The sequence below is a fragment of the Verticillium alfalfae genome, genomic scaffold, assembly GCF_000150825.1.
Source record: "Verticillium alfalfae VaMs.102 supercont1.1 genomic scaffold, whole genome shotgun sequence".
Taxonomy (NCBI): Eukaryota; Fungi; Ascomycota; class Sordariomycetes; order Glomerellales; family Plectosphaerellaceae; genus Verticillium; species Verticillium alfalfae.
Window position 1 is genome coordinate 12855 of NW_003315038.1, and position 21410 is coordinate 34264.

At 52.3% G+C, this 21410-nt stretch overlaps 9 protein-coding genes across 9 annotated transcripts in view; 3 read left to right on the forward strand and 6 right to left on the reverse strand.

The window, feature by feature from the left end:
• The window catches only part of VDBG_00008 (uracil phosphoribosyltransferase), a gene marked incomplete at both ends in the record, with an annotated part of 973 nt that extends 718 nt beyond the window's left edge, over nt 1-255 (reverse strand). Inside the window, one exon of the mRNA XM_003008281.1 lies at nt 89-255. Within this exon, the coding sequence (XP_003008327.1) occupies nt 89-255 (167 nt within the window). The remainder of the gene's footprint in view (nt 1-88) is intronic.
• Nucleotides 256-789: 534 nt separating this feature from the next.
• VDBG_00009 (conserved hypothetical protein) lies at nt 790-3412 on the forward strand (the record flags this gene model as incomplete). Its single annotated transcript, XM_003008282.1, has 3 exons — nt 790-2596; nt 2790-3260; nt 3389-3412. The coding sequence occupies 3 exons, from the start codon at nt 1259-1261 to the stop codon at nt 3410-3412; spliced, it is 1833 nt and encodes a 610-aa protein (XP_003008328.1).
• A 958-nt stretch (nt 3413-4370) lies between these two features.
• Nucleotides 4371-5891, forward strand: VDBG_00010 (rheb small monomeric GTPase RhbA; the record flags this gene model as incomplete). The annotated part of the gene is made up of 4 exons (XM_003008283.1): nt 4371-4509; nt 4611-4750; nt 4827-4955; nt 5033-5891. The coding sequence occupies 4 exons, from the start codon at nt 4458-4460 to the stop codon at nt 5270-5272; spliced, it is 561 nt and encodes a 186-aa protein (XP_003008329.1).
• Nucleotides 5892-6333: 442 nt separating this feature from the next.
• VDBG_00011 (conserved hypothetical protein) lies at nt 6334-8295 on the forward strand (the record flags this gene model as incomplete). Its single annotated transcript, XM_003008284.1, has 7 exons — nt 6334-6704; nt 6778-6882; nt 6944-7155; nt 7206-7237; nt 7299-7436; nt 7491-7695; nt 7757-8295. The coding sequence occupies 5 exons, from the start codon at nt 6650-6652 to the stop codon at nt 7351-7353; spliced, it is 459 nt and encodes a 152-aa protein (XP_003008330.1).
• Nucleotides 7880-8808, reverse strand: VDBG_00012 (inosine triphosphate pyrophosphatase; the record flags this gene model as incomplete). The annotated part of the gene is made up of 4 exons (XM_003008285.1): nt 7880-7963; nt 8207-8351; nt 8415-8488; nt 8551-8808. 4 exons carry the CDS (start codon nt 8722-8724, stop codon nt 7880-7882), a joined length of 477 nt encoding a protein of 158 aa, XP_003008331.1.
• Nucleotides 8809-9168: 360 nt separating this feature from the next.
• On the reverse strand, nt 9169-9812 carry VDBG_00013 (POS9-activating factor FAP7; the record flags this gene model as incomplete). The annotated part of the gene is made up of 3 exons (XM_003008286.1): nt 9169-9358; nt 9422-9567; nt 9627-9812. The coding sequence occupies 3 exons, from the start codon at nt 9810-9812 to the stop codon at nt 9169-9171; spliced, it is 522 nt and encodes a 173-aa protein (XP_003008332.1).
• Nucleotides 9813-10605: 793 nt separating this feature from the next.
• On the reverse strand, nt 10606-15802 carry VDBG_00014 (myosin-2; the record flags this gene model as incomplete). The annotated part of the gene is made up of 8 exons (XM_003008287.1): nt 10606-10778; nt 10852-11066; nt 11126-11199; nt 11263-14726; nt 14801-15108; nt 15188-15377; nt 15445-15574; nt 15668-15802. 8 exons carry the CDS (start codon nt 15800-15802, stop codon nt 10606-10608), a joined length of 4689 nt encoding a protein of 1562 aa, XP_003008333.1.
• A 943-nt stretch (nt 15803-16745) lies between these two features.
• VDBG_00015 (D-3-phosphoglycerate dehydrogenase) lies at nt 16746-18933 on the reverse strand (the record flags this gene model as incomplete). The annotated part of the gene is made up of 9 exons (XM_003008288.1): nt 16746-17082; nt 17144-17225; nt 17276-17334; nt 17389-17431; nt 17528-17637; nt 17703-17736; nt 17851-18182; nt 18254-18561; nt 18635-18933. The coding sequence occupies 9 exons, from the start codon at nt 18931-18933 to the stop codon at nt 17054-17056; spliced, it is 1296 nt and encodes a 431-aa protein (XP_003008334.1).
• Nucleotides 18934-20039: 1106 nt separating this feature from the next.
• On the reverse strand, nt 20040-21264 carry VDBG_00016 (nucleosome assembly protein; the record flags this gene model as incomplete). Its single annotated transcript, XM_003008289.1, has 3 exons — nt 20040-20541; nt 20597-20916; nt 20970-21264. 3 exons carry the CDS (start codon nt 21262-21264, stop codon nt 20491-20493), a joined length of 666 nt encoding a protein of 221 aa, XP_003008335.1.
• Between the last annotated feature and the right edge of the window lie 146 nt (nt 21265-21410).

A 21410-nucleotide genomic window follows, 5' to 3' on the forward strand; every position in this document is an offset into this window, starting at 1 on the left:
TGCGACCGATTGTTAGTAGATTACCAGAAGACAATGGGTATTGGTAATTGAGTAACGATGTTATGGATGGGTAGGAAACCCCACTTACGTGAGAAGAGCGATGAGCTGAGGGGTCTGAGGTAGGATGTGAACGTTATCGAGGTTCATCTCCGTCGAGACAGTCGCGGATGGTTTCTGACTTTCGGAACGATACAAAGGGCCAACACACTGCACTGCGCCTGATGGCTTCTGCAGCTTGGCTGGTTGAGATGCCATTATTTGAGAGCGATTGTTACGTCTAGAACGTAGAAAATGTACGTAGGACGATTTGTAGGGAACCAATTCCGGAAAGGCGACTATGTTGCGGATGTAATGCTTTATAGAGACAAGGGCCTACCTCACCGGTCAGTGCTCCCGACTTTCCTCATGAACACGAACGAGTGGACGCGAGGGGGAGGAGCTCTTATCTCGACGCTCGTCTCTTATGATAAGGGCCAACATGCGCCTCGACCTCACAGCTGTAGGTGCCCGGAAATGAGCCAGGATGCCTGAACGAGTACCTAGGTTGATGCCCGAAAGAGCCCCTCCTTCCCAGCCCCGCCAACGGGATTGGCCAAGGCCCCTCTAAACCTGTCTTCCCCTCTCCCCACGCGGCCGGCGCCGAAGACCTATGATCCTACCATATGCGCAAGAAGGGGCCGCTCGGGCCCTGATAATAGAAACCGGTTCCTGACTCAAAAGAAAATGGATGGGGCTCAAGCTCGCTGGCTTAAACTGTAAGCTCGAACAGGATGAGTAAGTTCTAGTCGTACAGCTATCGTTGCCGCTGTCTGGCAGAACAGCCTGTCTAGGCGAGGCGTAGTGGGGTGTATATATCAAGCAGCACGTGCCGGCTCCCGCCCCAGACACACTGGACGCCCATCAACGCGACTACGGGGTGGCGCAATCCCAAGCGCGAGGCGTGTGGTGACCCTGCTCTCGATTCCGCGACAACTTTACCGGAACATGTTTACCATCTTCGTTTCTCAGTCGTTTTGGCCGGCACGATCAGAATGTTTTCAGCCCCCCTATGAGTTGAACCTGTCTTGTCGCTGCGCCCCTAGCAGATAAGCATCAATTCGTAACCAGAAACCCGGCACACATCGCAACTGCCCATATCTGGGCTCTCCATCGGATATCATCAATAACCCGCTTGCGCAACCCGCTCCGTCAGCAGAACGACAGGCAGCTATCACCCACTACCTACTTTACTGATCGATTCATGTGAAGAATATTGGAAATGGCGACACCCGACGCGACAGGCAGCGTAAGGAAGAAACTTACGACGTACGGAAAGACCTCTCGGAAGTCCTCAAAGCCTGTTTTTTCCCTGAGCGCATCATCTGACCGCACACAAGTTGTTGCGGTACCTCTGGAAGAAGTACATCAACGGTCCACTACTACAGCTGTGGCGAGCAAGGCCACTAAAGACAACGACAAGGCTGCGAGACCATTGATAGGCAGCCAAAGAGCGGATGCATCACCGTCATCCATAACACACCACGATGCGCCCCAAAAGCTGCCTGGTGCAGCTGTGAAATTAGGGAATAAAAAAAGAGCTTCACCAGATACTTACGGAGTTCTCACCCAAGCGCCAACATCTAGTGCGACACGACGGTCAACACGCGTCCCGATGAAGGATACTTCAGCATCTGAACGCCTACTTCAAGTCGAACGAACACAGGCGGCTTCCATCGACAGGAAGGTCCGTCTCATCGACCGATTAGTCGCGCAAGCTATCGACAGTGCCGAACTCGATTCTGAACAGGCCAGTCAACCGTCCGATAGTTTGGAGGGGTATACCGGACAGGCATTGGTGGCAAGCGAAAGCAACAGCACGACACCCAGAAAAAGTCAGGATGATATCCCAAGACTGGGAGCGCAACGAGCGACACCCGACTCGAGAAAACGCAAGGCTAGGGTCACGTATGGTCAGCAGCGGACCATGCGCACCGCAGTCGATGTGATGCACGAAGGAGCTGGAACTGCGAATCGTTCTCACGAGGGGAGCTATAATCGCAATTCCCCACCTCCCGCAAAATTCGCCAAGATGGACTCGTTCTCGCTATACGACGACCCGTCGGACGACGATGTACGACCAACCAAGAACGGTATTCTCAGCCTTCATGCACTGAGACAGGCTGGCGCAAACCATCGTTTTGCAGATGAGTTGAGTGACTTGGCGGAAAGGATAGGATCTCCTAAGTCGCTGCAACCCGCATCGACACGCTCGAGGAGAACTGCAATTTTAGAGCTCGGCGCAAAACTCCAGGACGACAAATTCGTTGGCCGCTTGTGTGATTATGGACCAAAAGAGACATTCTTCCAAGATCTTGCAGCCGAGGAGGATATCATCAATGCGTTCGTCATATTGTCCTCTGCTCTTGTCCTCATGGCATCGTTGTCAGTACCTCATCTCGTCGACCATCTCTTATCGAGTGGTGTGATTCGAATACTGTCCACAATGTTGGCCTTGGACGATGACATCATGGAGATAGCAAGACAAAAGGCGGCCAATCTTTCGAAACGCGGCCTTGCTTCCATGGAAATGTTGCGCGGTACAATATTACAGCTTGGGGTATGGGACGGCTCCGCCCCTGCCGTTTTGTCCCCCAAAAACTCTGGCACTTAAAGTTCTGTGCTTCTGCCACAAGTCATCTGATGCAGAGGCTCGACAGAACTTAATTGAGCCTGTAGTCCCCCACCTGTTTGCCTTTATTAGCAAGAATGATGGCGACTTCTCTCTGGCTACAGTGGACGACCGCATACAGGTTAACATGGCTCTTCTGCTACTGCAAGAGCACTCCGTCGTAGCTATGGAGTCAAAGATGAGCCAACGATGGATTACAGAATACCTTCCCACCGTAGCCTTCTTTTTATCTGGTCTGCTTACATCACCGGGGGACGACTTCCGAGAGTCGAGGTATCTGACTCTCAAGCTTGCCATGAACACAACGAATAACAACCCAATATCGGCCTCCATTTTTGGACATGGTCGTTTGATACGCCAGTTGGCGACTGCAAGCCTCTCGCGCTTCCACGAGCTACACGCAATTGTCGGCCGTGGGGAGTTTCCGACAGATGTTCACAGAACGCTCGTACTGCTGCTAGGGCTGCTAATCAATATTTCTGAGCACTGTCCTGAGAGTCGGCAGTCTCTGGCTGCCGAGATAGACCTCCGGCCCTCATCACTGGATGGGCTCGTAACGGTCTGGTTGGAAAACCGCGAGTTATGTGGTAAAGTATGTATTCACTGCCACCCTTCTTCTGACTGCACAGCTAAGAAAGCGACAGGCCGAAACCGTTGAGCAGACCTCTCTTGCCGTAGCCTATGGCTATCTCGCGATTCTGTTAGGATATCTGTGTCTAGAGACTCATGTGCGCCAACGCCTGACAAGCCAGAGCAACAAGAAAGGACTCAGCTGCCTGCTGGACTCGGTACAAGAATTCATGACCCTCCACGCAAGAGCGGCTGGTGATGATCTCGCCGCTACCTTACAACCCCTTATCAATGAATTACGACTCCTGATGAAGAGAAGTTGAGCAAAGGGTGTTTCTCGTCCTTTGCACCACGACCGCGCATCACTGTATTGCCCATTTTTGCGCCACATATACAGTTTACTTATACACACTTGAGTTCAGCAAGCCAGCTGTCCAGGGATCGGTGTGGGGGATATGGGTCATTGGACAATAAAGTTCCAGGATGAGAGACACATGCAGGGCTTTCGTTGATTTACTGTGCCAGTGATTCGACTCACGTGGGCTACAAGATTCTTATTTGAATCCTCTGCTGCCTCATTCATCTGTCACATATACCCGAATTACCTGCATAATGAAGGCACAGACAACCCATGCAACCCATACAGCCCGGCTCACACTACAGGATTGGCGGATTCGAAGGAGAGATGTCCGATCAGTCCATAGGCATAACATGCCGAAAGCTCGTTCGCTTTGCCACATAAAGCGGCTTGATGTCATCGGATAGTCACGTAATTGACCACCAAGGTTCTATCTCCAAAATTAAGGCAAGTAAGGTACCGAGGTGGTAGCATAGCCCCAAGACAGGCCCTTAACCACCCCCTGCGAGCGATATGACAATTACCCCCCCCCCCCCCAAAAAGACGTGGAAATGGCTGTTCTTATGTTGGGTGTGATTCTGAACGAGACATGTCTACAAGCCTTTATTGAATGAGGTGTGCTGACTAGCCCCTCCGAGGCTGTCTCCCACGACGAACCCCGCCTAGGATGGGCTGCAATTGCCTGCTTATCTTATCAGCCAGCCATTGGATCATGCCTGGACTAGCAGCGCATGTCCCCGCCGTCATGCCCCTCGACCTGCATCATCACCTCTCGCTCACTCCCTGCGAAGCGACTGCGCGATCGGCCTCCGGTGAACAGAACAAGAAACAAAACAACAACACTCGAGACCCCAATATCCAATGCCAGCACCAAAGAACAGAAAAGTTGCCATTGTGGGCAGTCGCTCTGTCGGTGCGTTTTGCTTTCCTGCTCCAATCGCCCTCAATGCGGGCTATAGGACAACAGACTCTTGGTTGCATGCCGCTGGATCTGGGTTAACCTTGGGTTCGCAGGCAAATCTTCCCTGGCCGTGCAATTTGTTGATGGCCACTTCGTCGACAGCTACTATCCGACTATCGAGAATACTTTTAGCAAGACCATCAAGTACAAGGGCCAGGAATTTGCGACGGAAATTGTCGATACCGCCGGTCAAGTATGGCGCCCTCACTGCAGAAGGCCAACCTACCACTTTGCTAGCCAACGCTGACCATAGACCATTCGGTTGCCAGGACGAGTACAGCATTTTGAACTCAAAACACTTTATCGGCATTCATGGATATATGCTCGTATACTCGGTTTCATCTTTGCCTTCTTTCGAGATGGTGCAAGTGATCCGCGACAAGATTCTCAATCACTTGGTATGTGACATAGCTTGACAGTGTCTGTCAGGAGACAACCAAGTACCAAGTACTGCTGTTGACACTTGAGTGATCAGGGAACCGATTCCGTGCCGATCGTTATGGTTGGTAACAAAAGCGATTTGCGCCCAGAGCAGCGACAAGTTAGCGCTGAAGAGGGCAAGAGGGTCTCGGAGCGTATCCAGTGTGGTTGGACCGAGGCCAGCGCTCGATACAACGAAAATGTTGATCAGGCCTTTGAGCTACTGATTGCACAGATCGAGAAAGCCCAGAACCCGAACGAAGCTGCCGAAGCTGGCAAATGTGCATTGATGTAGGAGATGCAGCGAACACACCTAACGACGGTGGAGATGCTCACATATTCTCCCCGTCCACAGCAACTCTTGTTGGCTTTTGGCGTCCTTATAGCTCGCATGTCGCGTCTGAGGATCGGCCTCTAAGCACGAGCATTGTGTTTGTTCTCTGCTCAAAGACCCGTCCACCGGTGCGGTACTCTACCCCTCCGATGGCCAGAGGCATGTCGCGACAAGAGCGCGCGGCCAAGCCGGGGAACGAAACTGGATGACGTTCCATTGTTGCTGAAGGGTCATGCCTCGTCGCCTTATCGCGCCGTTTGGGTCTCTTAGGCGGGCATCGTGCGCGGGGTAGATAAACGCACATGCCAAGTCTGCATCCCTTTATGCATAATCATGCTTTGGAGTCTTTCCTGAAGCTATTTAACTCGTGATTACGGTAGTAAGCCGGTTTGGGAAACATCAAGCCACTCTTTGTGTAGTGTGTCGGCGACAGATGCAGGGCATATTAGGCACAGCAGCCTGATATGCATATGGTTGGTACCCCCGTCAGCGGGACGCGTTTGGCGACTTCGATCAATATCAACATTCATAGGTATTAGCTGTTCTCCTTCAAAGCTACCGCAATATTTCAGCTTGTTCGCCTCCATCGATGCCTTTATGCCATTATTTGTACTTGTTATCCCGCATTTTTATGAACCTACCTCCACAAAACGTCTCGCGTATGCGTGAGTGTGAAGCGTTCAAAGTCATGTATGTATGGCTTGCAGCCAGTTGTGTTGTCGTCTGGAAGACATGGGTGTACTGGCATCGGTTTATGGAGTGTAATTGCTTCCTGAAGGATGCGACGCTGAAACCTTGGCTGGCCGTGAATCAATGTTCCTTTTTGGGTTATCGACCTTGTCATCACAATTCGGGATCAATAGCTTCAGAAGGGGCTAATATGCGACTCTGTATCCAGTGTCTTCCGTGGCGTCGAGACTGGGCAGGCTGGCGGAGATGTTGCCGAAACAAATGGCGAAGCGAGTCTCTAATTTTAGTGAACAACCGCTGAGCGTCATCCCGCTGGCCAACAAAGAGCTGTCACTCCAACAAAAACGACCACTCAAAGACAACGACTTCCCCGAGACTCGCGTTCTCACCCGACAGGCTGCTCAGCGCCAACGACCTCCATACTCTCATTCCTCTCAAGTCAGATGTTAAATCTATCTCGATGCGTTGGGAACAATTAATGTCTGTGTCGCGGCGCCAGACCGAGCCCAAAACCAGGGCGACATCACAAGATAAGACTATGCGTAAAAGACTAGGGGCATGGTGGACTCTATATTTTGCGTGTCGAAGTTCTGAGCTAATGATGACCTCAAGAGAACGAGCCTTGGGAGGCATGCGCACGAAGACTCGATGCCGGACTGGCTCGCCGCCTTGCTCCGTACCAAGGGTGAGATCAAGACTGAAGGTATGCACTCCGGCGTGAACGGCAACACGGAACGATGGGAGTAGAAGAGGCCATCGCTAAAATCACATGGAAGGCGTTGTTCCTGTTCTGAAACAGCTGCTCGAACAAAGCAACACAACCCAATATGCCTACTTGTGCCATGAATCTGTCCAGCACATTTCCAAGCTCAAACTAGAAGGTTGCTAAATCAACCTACACCTATATCGCCTATCGATGTATAAGACTGACTGGCACACCAGGGGGGTTCTGCGGTTATCGTAACATCCAGATGCTCATCTCGTATATTATTGCGACGGGTTTCGAAGGCCAGAAGCACTTTAAAGGAAGGCTTCCTACAATCTTTGAGATACAAGACTTCATCGAGAACGCTTGGGACCGTGGAATTAACGTGCAGGGCCGGATTGAGACAGGTGGTATACGAGGAACTCGCAAGTACATAGGAACAGCGGAAGTATGTCGTCAGTCCCTGGTATGGTCATCTGCATGCTAATGTTTTCCAAGGCACAAGCGTTGTGTACGAGCTTGGCAATACCGTCAGTAATCCGGATATATTGACAGCACTGGCTAACCGTTAAAAAAGCTGCACTGCCCAAGCCTTCTCAAATCAGAAAGCTGGCGAGTCGGAGGCTCGCCTTCTAGAGGCTATTGAGACGTATTTCCAAATGGGTGCGTCGTTAGGTGACTCGAAAGTTGTCTGCACCACTCTGGCACCCGTCTATTTTCAACATGCAGGCAAGTCAACGCTTTTTGCTGTCTGGGGCATGGTCTAATTCGAACGCTCCACAGGACATTCAATGACAATTATTGGATTTGAAAGGCGAGAGCGTGGAACTGCCAATCTTCTGGTATTTGATCCTTCCCATCGCGACACATCAGCTATCCGTCGCTTGATAGGAACTAGCTTTGGACACAAATCACCCGACAGTGCTCTGGAGACCTATCGTCGGGGGCATAGATACCTCCGTCGGTTTCGGGAATACGAGCTTCTCAGGTGAGCTGACATCCGAAGCCGGCCCATCTTCCGGCTGCTGGTTGCTAAGAAAGACGGCCAGGCTTGAAAACCCCATAGCCCAGATCCATCCACGCCAAGAAAATGAAAATACTCCGTAAGGCGAACCGCCTGTGAGGGCCAGAGACGAACGAGCTCTTCTCCTTGTCATTTGGCCACTTGCTGTTCAGAGAACCATTGCTGCAATTTGGACAATGCCAGGCCTCGGTGCGAAATCTTGTTCTTCGCGGCCTTGTCCATTTCTGCGTAGCTGCTATGACTTAGTTATGCACAGCTCAGGTTTGTTAAGGTTCCATACGTCTGGCCATCATATTCGAAAATGGCATCCCAGCCTGGCTCACAACAGTCGAGGTCAGCCGAGTCTGCTTTTAGAGAACTGGGCACCAGGGGCGTGCACTAACCAAAGTCTGGCGGGCCTCTAGGTTGCACAATGGTACCCTGTGACAATATCGTCAGCAGATAGAAGGCACATGTTGCCAGGCGCCCATCTCACTCTTGTGCGGCCTTGAAATAGGGTGGGCTTCTGGCCTGGACCAGGTGAATATGCAAATGTACACACGGCATCGGCCGACTTATCATCGTATGCGACGAGAAGATTATTCAAGCCTTGATGTCCAATCGACTGCATGAACCACTTGCTTGTGGCGTGTCAGTTGGACGCTGCTCGCTTGTTCGACACGCAGAAGAGCAAGTGTACCTACATGTAGGGTCCTGGCAGGTCTCCGAGAGATTTGAAGCATAAACATGTATCCTCCACAAGAACAGGGCCGTTGACCTGTGCATCGAGCGTCAGCAGACGGAAATGGACTGTGGGAACATCATAGGGGCCTTATGCACCATGTCAGCAGCCTTGCGACATTTGGCTTCGGTCACTTCCTCTACTGTCCCTTGCACTTCTTCGAGATCTATTGCTTGACTCCGCACTGTTATGGCCGGCTCGAGAATTGCCTTGACTTCGCGTAGCTTGTTCGCATTGCCAGTGATGAAGTTGACAACAGGAGGGGCTGCCATGACGAGCTGAGCTTAAGTCTGTCGAGCAATGTGTGCGTGCGATTGTTTAGTGTAAGTCTACAAGTCTTTCGTCGATTTTGCTTCATGATTAGAGTGGCACAGAGGTCTGTTCTTGGCGGGAATATGTGGATGGGGGCTGTGGATGGTGGGTCCGCACTGTTAGGTGGGGGTAAAGAGGGGGCCGCCTGTGGTGTTCGTCGTCGTCGAGGTGGTTGTTGTGCGGCTACGTTTCGGACAACAAAAGACTTGTTTGCTTGCAGCAAGTCTCAGGCTGGTGTCCGATCAAGTCGGGGTCCAAAATTGGGGCCAGGCCTCTATGTGACGTATTGAGACATTATCTCTCGAGCTATCGGGCAGATACTTGCTGACCTGGGCGGCTCTCCGTACCTGGTCTTCACTCATGAGAGATCAACCACGACCAACAGCAGGCTGTGATGCTCACACTCATTGCTGATCTTTCTTCCACTGATCCAGCCAACATATAACTCTTTCCACGTTGCTCTCCATCTCCTCGGCCGTGTTACTTGTCAGCTCTACTACGATTTGCTCGTCAAAGCCCTCTCTCGCCTCTGACAATAAGACCTCCATAATCTCCGAGTCTAGGTTCTCTTGCAGTTTGGCCTCCGCATAATTCCTATCGATTTCATGTCAGTGGTTCAAGAGCACCAGTAATGTCAAAATCGAGATTCATCCCTACCTTGCTTTGAGGCGGTCGTAAAGCGTGCTGGAGTCGACGCGGAGAACAACCACTAGGTCAATCCAACTCTCAGGGAAAAGATCGCAGGCGTGCCAGTCGAGAATGAAACCGCCGCCAGGCACCTCATCCTCGAGTGCATCAAGTAACTGATCAAATCCGATCAATAAAACACACTCTGTAAATAGTGACTGCATCAGCAACTTACCTTGTCCTCATCGACAATGGCACATGACCGTTCATCGTCCCAGCCATCCTGGCATTCTTTGTCCTTGACAATTTGATTGATCGCAAGATGTTTCAGGCCCGTCCGTCTTGCAAGTTCTTCGCAGTGTGTCGTCTTGCCAACGCCCGGCGTGCCGGTTACAATAATGTTCGGAGAAGTTCTCGCCATTGAAGAAGGTTGATCTTTGAGTGTACCAAAGCACGAATTTGTTTTTGGCATGCATGTATACTTGGCTGGCCAGGTTGTATTGGTGATTGTAAAAACCTGGAGCAACTGGGTCAGTCTATTCGACTTTTTTTATGAGGCGTCTCGGGATGACCCGCTTTTCGCATGCCCGACCTCTCATTCTCATCGAGACTGTCGCAGCGGCACCAATATCAGGGCCCGTATGCGCCCTCGTTCATATGGTCCGAAATGTCGCTGCAAGATGCAATTGCTACCTTCGAAGCTTCTCATTATCAATGATTGGTATGTGAAATTGCTGGTGTCTTGGGATGGGCAATGTTTGACAATCCTTGTCACGCTGGTCTTGCATCGGATATGCGGGAGAGATCAGTCAGAATGCGTTCCAGAACCGATGTGAGAAGGTTGTTAAAACACTGGCCGGCAGGTTCACGCAGAAGTAACGTGGACGATAGTAAACTCTCTAATTCGAGACCACGACGAAGACGCTGCAGAGGCTCTCTAACGCCAAACCACAGGCATTCGTGATGGCACCTCGTCCCGAACACAAAGCGGTGATATCCTTAATAGCACGAGACGCCCATAGATCCCTCATCCACACGTTGTCGATTATACACGATAACCCCAAATACACGGCATACATGGCGACAGCGTAACACAGAACTTCAGGCGAATTACAGGGTGCAAAGCTCGGCGCATGCTGGCCTGTCCGCAGGAGAGACCTGGGCTGGTAACCTTAAAGGAACCCCAAGCCAAGAGTCGTGGTTGTGCGCATGTCTCAAGCCGAAAGACGCTTGGACGCAAATTCGTGTTCATCCTCATCCACCTCAGCAAGATCGTCATTGTTGCCGAAGCCATCATCATCCGGCCCATATTCGAGCTTTTCCTGTTGTGCGATAGCCTGTGCAGACACGATCTCAGCGAGGCGTTTCAGCCGAGGCGTCTGTAGCCCTGTGTAGGAATATACGTTAGTCATAATAGATCTGGCGAGTTAGGTGGCATTGCAGAATAATATTTAACGTACACGAAGGAGTATAGGTCTCCAGTGCCGTGATCGCCCTGGGTTCCGCGATTTCATACGGGCCGCTGTCATCCATGTCAACAGCTTGAAGCAGCAGCACATCGCTCTTCTCAGTCACACGAGAGGCAACGGCTTTCATGATTTCGCCGTTGATAGGTTGTTCATAATCGGCAACCAGATACTGATTCAGCAACTTTTGAATCTGGTTTGGGGAAAGCCTAGTACGTAGATAGTGAGCCGGGGTTTGCGCGACCAGTGGTTGCGCGCCTGTACTTACATCCAGCAGATATCTTGAATAATCTCAATGTCGTTCAACGTCGCCTTCTTGAGCTGCAAGAGTTTTGTAGCTTGCTGTGTATCCAATTAGAACCGTGCTGCGCGCTGCTGTTGAGTGGAATTGGCGCAAGGGCTTACCATGAGATGTTCCAGCTGAAGGGTGCCTTCGGGCATGTCGTGACTCTTGCACCACTCCTCAATCCGAGTGATGTTGTAGTTGATCTGCAGACCGCGCTTCCACGACAGGAAGTTACGCCGCATAAGGAGGTCATTGAATGCGGTAACGCCAACTAAACGAAGGAGTTCAGTAATGGTCTGTGTGATGATCGAGTCCTCCAGGTAGTAAGCCTTCATCGCCCTAAAGACATTGTTGAGGAGGCTCAGAAGATTGTCCATGCTGTAGGCCGGTGTTGAGTTTGACTGGAGCAGCTTGCCGAGGAAGCGGCTGCTTTCGTTGGTCACAAATCCTGGCAAAGACTGTGACTCGATGATGGCCGGAATTATCATCTTGTGCAACTTCTTCTTGAGCACCTTCATCCATGTGTGGTAGATGTTGAACTCCAAACTCTCCAGATCATGCTTGACGATCTCAAGCAGGCGGTCATACTCGTAATTGTCCGACTTCTGTGCTTCATACCAGTCTTCAGCGAGGAAAACAAAAGACAGCATTTCGTGCACGTTTGAGAGCCAGAAAGCGCCTGGGTTGATCGCCTCATCGCCATCATGCTGCATCACCTCCTGCTGGATCGACTGCATGACATTTGCCAAGAAGCGTTCCGACTCTTTCACAAAGCCGTTGTTCCACATCTCTGAGGTGACTAGGTTGATGAGGTACGACGGGAAAAGGACCTCCTTGTCTGAAGGGGGTGGGTTGGTGTTCGGTGACGGTATCTTGAGGTTGCGGATCAATCCCATCGTAACCTCTTCGTTAAGGCCATCTTCATCAGCCAGAAGAGTTTCGAGCTCCATTTCGATGTTCTCGACACCGGGCATGAAGCCTGCACCGCCGGCATTCTGTCTGTGTGCAATGCTCGTAACCGCCATTGAAACAGGACGCGGGTTGTATGCGGCACTAAAGCGGTCCAACTCGCGAGGCTCAGCACCTGCACTCCTGCGCTTTGGCTTCTTGGAGGACACGAGGTTGATCAAGCCGTTGGCAGCGGGAACAGCAGGTGCCGTACCGTTGCTCACTTCGCCGTTAGCGGGCGCCATCCTCCTAGCAAGCTCCAGTTGATCCTGTAGCTCTGATAGTTGCTGGCGAAGTGACGACTTCTCCTCGTCGATCTGTACGCTTTGCTGCCGCACACTTTCCAGCTCCGTATTGGTCGTACGCAGAGACTCCCTGAGCTCCCTCTCCTCTTCCTGCATACGCTTGATGTTGGCGGTTGACTCTTCGAAACTTTGTTGCAGCTTCTTCATCTCATCCTCCATCGCCTGGAGACGAGCAACTGCGATACCGGCCTGGTTGGCCTCAGTCTGGAGCTCTTTGGTGCGTGTCTCTAGAGCGTTGTGTCGGTTCTTCCAAGCTTTGATCTGCCCCTCATAATTCTCCACTTGTGATACGAGAGTCTTGTTTTGTGCCTTCATGGAGCCCAAGGACTGGGTCAGCTCGACCACCTTGTTCTCAAGCTTGTAGGAGATCTGCTTGAGATCGCGAGCCTCCTCACGAATCTTCTTATACTCATGCCTGGCCAGCTTACCACGCCAAAGGCTCTGAATAAGCGTAACCTTCTTACGGTACTGCCGCCAGGACCGCAGCTGACGTCGCGATCGCCACACGCGTTGAATGAGGACTGCTGCGTTTCCGACTCGTGTCTCCATGATTTCGCGGCGGCGCAGGTAGCCCTTGGCCGCTGCCTGGGCAAGAACCACGTGGCTTCGGATGCGGAGGAATTGCTTTCTCTGTTTCTGGCCCCGCCACACCCGCTGGATCGTCGTTGCGGCCTTGACCGTACGCAGTTGTTGCGCAGTCTTGCGGGCCAAGTACGCCCGGGTGGCCGACTGGAACACAATGATGGCGCTGCGAGCTTCTAGATAACGTTGGCGGTAAAACTTGGCCCGCAAGTTCTTCTGAATCAGGATGGCGCAGTCATTCAACCGACTTGTCCGAAGATTCTCGAGAAAGGCAAGCATGCCGGCACGGAAGAAAATCTTAGTCAGGCCAAGCTGGTACTTGTCCATACCCTTGCCCGAGCTCGTGCCGAGTGCCTTGGTCAGGATGGCGTTGGCCATGTCCCGGATTTCTGACGTCCATTGATCAGAATGCACGAGCATGTAGTATCGCAGCGCAAACTCCTCGTATGTCCAACGTGTCGGATAGCCTGCGCAACTAATGCGAACGGTTTCCAGGACACCACATGCTCGGAGCTGGCTGAGGACCATTGGCCCCTCAAACTTCCATGATTCCTTGGCCTCGTTTGGCTTGATACAGCGGATGTAGTGGACGTCGGTGTTGTTGATGGTATTCATGAGCTCGATCAGGGACGAGCGGAAGATTCCACCCAACGTCGGTTTTCTGTTGACGGCCACGCCAATCTTCCGCCCGGCGGCAGGCTTTACGGCATTGGAGGAGGCAGAAGCTACGTCCTTTTCGCGGACGGCAGAAGCAGCATCAAGAACCTGGCGCAGGAACTGATTGGACGTAGCCCTGAGGACCTCCATATGTTCGTCAGGGACTGTATCCCGGTTCTTCTCAATGAAGCCTTCAGACTCATACGTGACGTCTACAGCATAGTGGCAGATGGTGAATGCCGACTTGCCGAACCGCGGCTTCTTGTAAAACTGATGCTTGTCGGCAGCGTAGTGGTGATGGAGTTTGGTGACAAACTGCTCGTCAGAGCCCATGGGGAGACGGGATTCTTCGTCCAAAAGACCCAGAACACCCATCTTGCCCTCAATGAGGTCGATGCAGGGTTGATTGTCCGAGAAGTCGATAAATGTCCAGTCGATCTCCTCCCTCAGGTATTCTTCTTGCTCTAACTTGAAGACATGCTGGTTAAACTCTTGCTGCAGCTTTTCATTGGCGTAGTTGATGCAAAACTGCTCGAAAGAGTTCTTTGCGAAGTGCTCGAAGCCGTAGATATCAAGCACACCGATGAAAGAAGTTACACGACTCAGAACCTCGTCAGTTGCCAGACCCAGGTTGACAATCTCAACAAGCCAGTCAAAAAGACTTGAATAGATGAATTTGGCGACGGAGTCGCGAACAAACAATTGCTTGGCTTTGGTCAGGTTTGAAGTGATCTTTCTCCCTCGCGTCACAATTGTTTTTTCACGATCCATCGGGCGAATTGCTCCCGTTGACTCCAATATACTGCAAGCTCGATCGAGAGACGGCTCACTCGGGGCCAACACGCTGTCGTTGCGCGATGCGCCAATCTTAACGTTGCCAAGATGTAGCAGGCCGGCAAGTAGCTTGAAGATTTCCGACTGTTGCGCATCCGTAACGCCGATGGTTTTCAGGGAACTTTTGGTCGCTTCGAATTCGGCCTTATCGTCAACCCCATCAATAGTTGGGCAGTTACCCTGGTTCAGGTAGTCGAACTGCTCAATCGGAAGAATGTTGAGCTCTTCGCGCTCCTGTCGGAAGCGCCGGCGACGAGCTGGTAGAAAATGTGGTAATTTCTTTCCTTAAGAGGCTGGAAAACGAGCCTTGACCTTTCAAGCAGATATGTACGGATCTTGGCGCCAATGATATTCGTCTTGTCATCAAACATGATCTCAATGTATTTGCCAAATCGAGATGAGTTGTCATTTCTTGTCGTTTTCGCGTTTCCAAATGCCTCCATGATGGGGTTCGTGGCAAGAATTTGCTCCTCAGTTTCGCTCATCGCCTCGGCGCCCTTCTTGGATCGGGCGCCAGGGTTGTCGGGGGCCTCCCTCGTGGCAAAGTACCGCATGATGTACTTGGCGCTGACGGTTTTACCAGCACCAGATTCACCCGAAACAACGATGGTCTGGTTTTTGGAGCTTCTCAACATGTCCCTAGTTTTGTCAGCCTCGGTGCGCCCTGCGCTCAGCCAGCCTGACGCCAGTGTTCTTGATTGTCGACATGGTCGCTTACATGAAAGCCTCTTCGGCGATGGCGAACAAATGGGGCGCCTGTGTCGCCCTCTGTTTGCCAGCATAAACCTGAACCATTCCCGGAACATAGAGCGAATCCACCCTGGCGAATGGGTTTGTTGCTATCAGAACAATGCCACTGTAGGTGTAGATCTCTTTCTGAGCGTATCGAAGACGAATTGCCTGGAGGACTGAAGGCAGACCATTAGCAAAAGAAACAAGGCGGCGCTGTTCCTGGCGAGGTAGATGTGTATTTACCGGCAGGTTCGTTCAGATGGGACAGATTTGTCAAGTCGTCACTTGCTTCGAGCATGGTCGGGTTCATCAGGGGGGGTAAAGATGAATCGCCGTTCTGCAGGGCTTCGACGGAGACTTCGATTTCTTTTGTCTGTGTCATGGAGTGGTTAACATCAGGGACATATCGTGCAGTGACCGACAGTCCAAATTCTGCAAACGGCACTGCAATGAGTGTCAGGCCTACCTCGCCATTATCGAGCTGGAAAACAAGCTTCGCTTTGGGACCATCAATGGTCTTGCTGGCAACCTCTGAGGCCACCCAGCCCTCGGTGGCATCGGGCTGCCACGCCCTCGTACCGACGTCGTAGTTCTGAGCCATGTCGAACTGTCGACAAAGGGAGATCGTGATCTAGAAAGGCGTCGTCGGTGCTGATGCGAAAAGAAGCGGTCGGGGTCGGGGCCAGAAGCAAGCGAAAGGGGGCGTGGCTCGCTGCTAGGAGAGACTCATCGGCAGGCCCGAGACAGAAGGTAGTGGCCGGCTTCCTGGGGGTAAATCGTGAATGCTATGTATGATTCCGTAGACGGTTTTTGTTGCCTCGTCTGCCAGACAGAGGCATGAAGAAGTCGAATATGTGTCTGGAGCTGTTGCAGCAGGGTCGGATGGGTGGACTACTTTTTGAATCCCAGACCAGGAGACAGGGGGGTTCGATCAGAAGTAGAACGCCCCGACCGCATTGGCACCAGTCACAGCACTGTATGGCGCAGCTGGACGCGTTTCCCGTTGGCGTTGGGGGTGGCTCCCTACTTTTTTGACAGGCACATGCTGGTAGCTTCCACAGTGCACCAGGGGCTCAAGCACTTTCTCTCGGACTCACAAGAAGACCATTTACAATGGATATGTGGATGACACAGTACCGTGAACAACGAGACGAGACGCACTGTGTGTACTGTCTGTGCACGGAGTTCATACACAATCTATTGCATTGGTATGCAGGTGGAAGGTCCAGCTATGTCTCCAGCCTCCCCCCCCCCTTTTTTTTCTTTCCCTTCATTTGATCCATGCATCAGGCCGAGTGGAGTGCCGTCACCGCTTCATGTCCGCCGCACGTCCAGCCAACCCGGCTGCTACAACGTTGGACTTCCTGGCCTGCACCGTTGAAGGTCCAGTATTGCGGAAGATGGATTTCTAGGGAGGTAGGTGCTCTTCAGGGAAGGAGGCTGGCGGTGGGCACGTTCTGCAATTCCTGTATATGTATGTCGTTCCTTTGATAGGCCTCACAAGTGTAATGAGCATCATGCGCGTCCATACCAATCATGTGTCCCGTGGGATTCGAGCGATCTTGTTCAAGCCCTTCGGGACAATAATTTATCATTCAATTAAGGCCTGCTCCTCATTCTGTCACCCATCCCGCAGTACGCACTTGGCCAATGCTTAGTGTCGTAAGGCCTTTGCTGTTAGTTGAAGTCCAGCATCCAGCAGACGTGTCACGCCCAGAAACATCTCTCTGTTTCCATTCCCGGTTGAATGTCAGGTCTGTCCGTTGAATAAAACCCAATCTGCATGTTGAAACATTGAAGGTCGTCGAGGATCGACAACCCCTCAAAAGCCTGGTTTCACAGTCGTAGCCGTCTAGTAAAGAACCCTGGTCAAGATGCGAGCTGCAGGTGCTGACTGTCAGTGATCGAGAACACGATTCTGCTACCTTGAGAGTTGACTCACAGCTCAACGAGTCCAGACCGTCAGAAATCTCCTTAATATCGCTGGCCTTGACGCTGCTGACGTCCGCCATGAGGTAGGCGATCTGAAGAAGGGTTAATCAATGCCTTGAGGTGGTTCGTATTGCGCACTTACATCGCCCCTGCTGTCGGTAATTTGCTTGTCAACGTTGTGGTTTCCAAGGATTTCGTTGACTGAGATGTTTGTAAGTACTTGTACAGCCGATGTGCGCGTAGTCCGGTCCGTACCTTTTCGCAGAACACCTGGAACATTTTGATGGATGTAGATGACCTGCAATGTTTGTCAGACGAGGGGCTTCTCCGCGCGTATGTGTCGCTCGTCATGTTGGCGACAGCCCGGTACGAGTTAATGCGAAGAGTAACTTACACGGGCATGGTCGGGCTCATCTAGTGTGAGGGATCTGAGGTTCACCTCAGGTAGGTTGACACTTCCAAGTGTGATTCCCTGGTTAATATACCTAACCAACGCATCCGCAACTACAAACGGTCAGTGGTGTTGGTGATGGGGTGTAATTCGCGTCGAAAAAAATGACGAGACTTACCTTCGACACCGATCTCCTCTGGGCCTCCTCGGTGCTGCCGCCAATATGCGGCGTCAGAATTATGTTGTTCAACGAACGGATGTCGTCGCCCCAGGTGTTGAGATTGGCATTGAAGTATTCGCCGTTGGCCGCAGGCTCATTGGGGTACACATCCAATGCAGCGCCGGCAATTTTGCCGGTGCCGCATCGCGTTGACCAGCGCGGGAATATCCACAACACTGCCACGGCTAGCATTGATCAAGTACGCGCCCGTCTTCATCTTCTCCAGCTGGTGGGTTGAGATCAAGTTCTTCGTTTCGGGAAGCTCAGGCACGTGTAGAGTAACAAAATCGGCTTCCTCCAGGAGGGCGTCGAGAGTTGGGACCTGTCTGGAAGTACCCATGGCCATAAGGCTTACTACGTCGTAATAAATGACTGTCATGCCCATGGCCTCGGCGAGGACGGACAGTTGTGAGCCAATGTGGCCGTAGCCGACAATACCTTAACGCGGAGAATGTCAGTACGGGCACCGGGCATGGGAAGGGGGCAGAGGACTCCTTGTGGTAACTTACCAAGTGTCTTGCCGCGAATCTCCCAGCATTTCGCGCTCACCTTGTTCCAGAAACCGCGGTGCATCTCGCTTGAGCGGTCGCCCAATTGGCGAGCAAGGGTGATGATTTCTGCAATGACCAACTCGGCAACACTTCGAGAGTTGGCGAACGGAGAGTTGAAGACAGCAATACCATGTTTCGCAGCGAATTCCAGGTCGACCTGGTTAGTGCCGATGCAGAAGCAACCGATGACGAGAAGATGCTTCGCCTCACGCAACACCTTCTCGGTCAACTTTGTCTTGGACCGGATACCAATCACATGAACTTCCCTGATCATATATTAAAACGCGTCCCATTACGATGTGGCAGATGCAGTAAGCGAGCGAGGCCACAGTGGCTTACCGAATCTTCTCGATGAGCTGATCCTCAGGCAGGGAGGTCTTGAGAGCCTCGACTTGATAACCTTGACCCCTGAGAATGTCTTGTCCGGTCTGGTTGACGTTTTCCAACAGCAGGATCTTGATGTCCTGAGTCTCAAAGGGCTTCAAGTGCTTAGGCGCAGGTCGACGCGCCAATCCCTGGCCGCCGAAGCTGGAGGGGGGGGAGTGGAAGGTAGCGGCTGGTGAGGTAGACAGCCCCTGGCTGTGAGAAACTCGGCGAGCAATGGGGAGAGACCCGGCGATGTCCTGAGCTGAGGCCATGGCGGCTGCTGTCGGAGGAGCTGGGCAAGACTTGTCGAAATAAAGATTTCGAACAACGTAAGTCTTTCGAAGAAGCCAACACAAGAGCTGGTCTAGGCAGCGAATGTATGTCCACACAAAGCTACTACAGATGTGGACTGTCGCGCACTGAGTCGGCTGTTAGGCGGTGTACGAGTGCTTAAGATGAACAATTGAGCAGATGAGTGCAGAGTATGAGATGGTGACCTCATCAACGTGAAGGGAAAGATGGCAGTTGGTACTTGTAGTATTGACACATCAACCCGTGGTGGACTACCTATGATTGACTCACCTTCTCTTAGGCTGAAAAAAGTTTTGCCTGGAGCTCCGGCTTAGGATGGCCACACCTTGTAAGGGAGTACCGTCATCCGCTGGCGGACGGAAAGGCAGGGCAGGTCCGCGTGCTGGAAAATGGCGCGAACGCAAGTACATAGGTACGCAACGGAGCCAGCGCGTGGGTCGTCCAATTCGTCCAGCTGCCATTTACGAGTTGATGGGGAGAGGTGCCAATTGGAATGACGGAGGACCCGAGACTGTACCCTAGGTGCTCTCTTGGTACTGAGTACCTCAAGTTTTGGTTTGATGCACTGCGGGCTCACATGTACCGTCGACTGTCACCACGTGCAGGGAGTCGCTGGTGCCCGGGGTCGGAGGAGTGACAAGGTAGAATGGCACAAGGCGGGGAGGCTTCAGACCGCTTGCGGGTGACGTGCTTCGAGTTCTCATCCCTGGCTAGACCTGACTGCCTCCGACAAAGACTCACAGCCCCGTTGCCGTCGCTGTGCTGGAAGGCCCGGAGTTGCTATTTGTGTCAGACCCCGAAGCAGGGGATTGCGACCGACAGTCCAGTGAATCACGAATTTGCGGGAGCCTCAATCCCCGAGCCTATTCTCAATCACCCCTCCCCCACCACAGGAACACAGGAACGAGGGGCTGCAGCCGATTACGGCTGTTGCACGCTGCTGGAGGTCTATTGTTGGGCGACGGATTACATATGCGAATCCACCTAGATCCACAAGCCCAGCTGCTGGAGGTGACATTTAGGATGCAAATGGCGATGTCTTTTGTCAGCAAGCCTGGCCACACCTGCATGCAAGAGAGCAGTTCGCCTCTCAGTATATTAAATGCTTCCAAGAGCACCCGAGCTTTTCTACTGCAGCGTTTGCGCAACTCCACCTCGGACAAGGAGAAAAAAAGAACTGTGTGCGGCAGTGCAAACTTCAAAACGAACCACAGATGTACTCGTAGTCCAGCTGTGCCAGTCCACATTTGGTACAGGACGCACCTGAGACTCAAACTTCAATTACCGTCTATCGCGTCGAAATAAAGCCAGGCAGACAAGCAAACATCTGGTTTTGTCAGGCCATCTGCCATCCTACCGCCCGGCCGGTGTGTCCTGCTGTGCATGTTGCGGACGCACTCGATGGAGTGAAATGATTGCGATCCACTACGAACAGACTCGAGTCGAATCTGGGAAACAGAGGCAATGAGCTACTTCCTGTGCCACTAAGCGTGTGCACAGTGGAGGGTTCGATGAATTTAGCTTTGCTTGCACTCAGCTGCCTCCTGTTTCGGCTTGCCAGTGTCGTCCTGTTTCATGGGTCAGTTTCTCGGTGATGTGGGCAGGGGATTTAGGTGCACGTACATCCTCCTCCGACTCCTCATCGTCGTCGCGATCCTCACTGAGATCGTCGTCTTCATCGTCATCCTCGTCATCATACTCGCCCTCCAGCTCATCGTCGTCCAGCTCCTCAAAAGCAAGTGCCTCGCCAGTAAACCAATCGATGGCGCGAGGAATAAGCTTCTCTTTGATGTCCTCTCCAAGCTGGTAATCAAGTTCGAGACGCTCCTCAATGTCCGAGGCGGCGTCGTCTTGGTCTTCGGTGGGAGCCAGAGGGGGGGTGAAGAAGTTGAAGAACGACTCGGTTGGGACAGTCTTTTTGACGATGCGTGTTTGCTTTGTGTCTACCAATCGTCAGCGGGAATAGGCAGGAGCTAGTTTGCGAGAGCCGGCTTACTCTTGTTTCTCTGCTTCTTGCTTTCAACGCGAACTGTGAGATCTTGACTCTCCTTCCAGTTGATCTTGTCGCCTTCGGCATGGTCGTAGATGAAGTCGCCCCCATACCCACTCTCGTTTTGGTAGTAGTAGGTCTTCGTGATGGTCTTGTTGGTGAAGTAGTTGTTCTCCGCGAATTCGAAAATGAGACGGAATCCGGGCTTGTCAAGGTACTCCATGCGAATGTCGATAAGATGTTTCAGGGCACCCTCATCTCGGTCCGTAATCATTTCCGCCAGGGAGATCTGGTTCTTCATGGGCCGACAGCCAGAACTCGGGAATGCCAGCAACGTCAGATGCTTGGCCCTCCGAGCCCTTCTCCTCCGTCTCCGTCTTGACCGACTCCTCAACTTTCTGCAGGGGGCTCCTTCGCCTGCCTTGACCTCGCTGTCGCTGGGCTCAG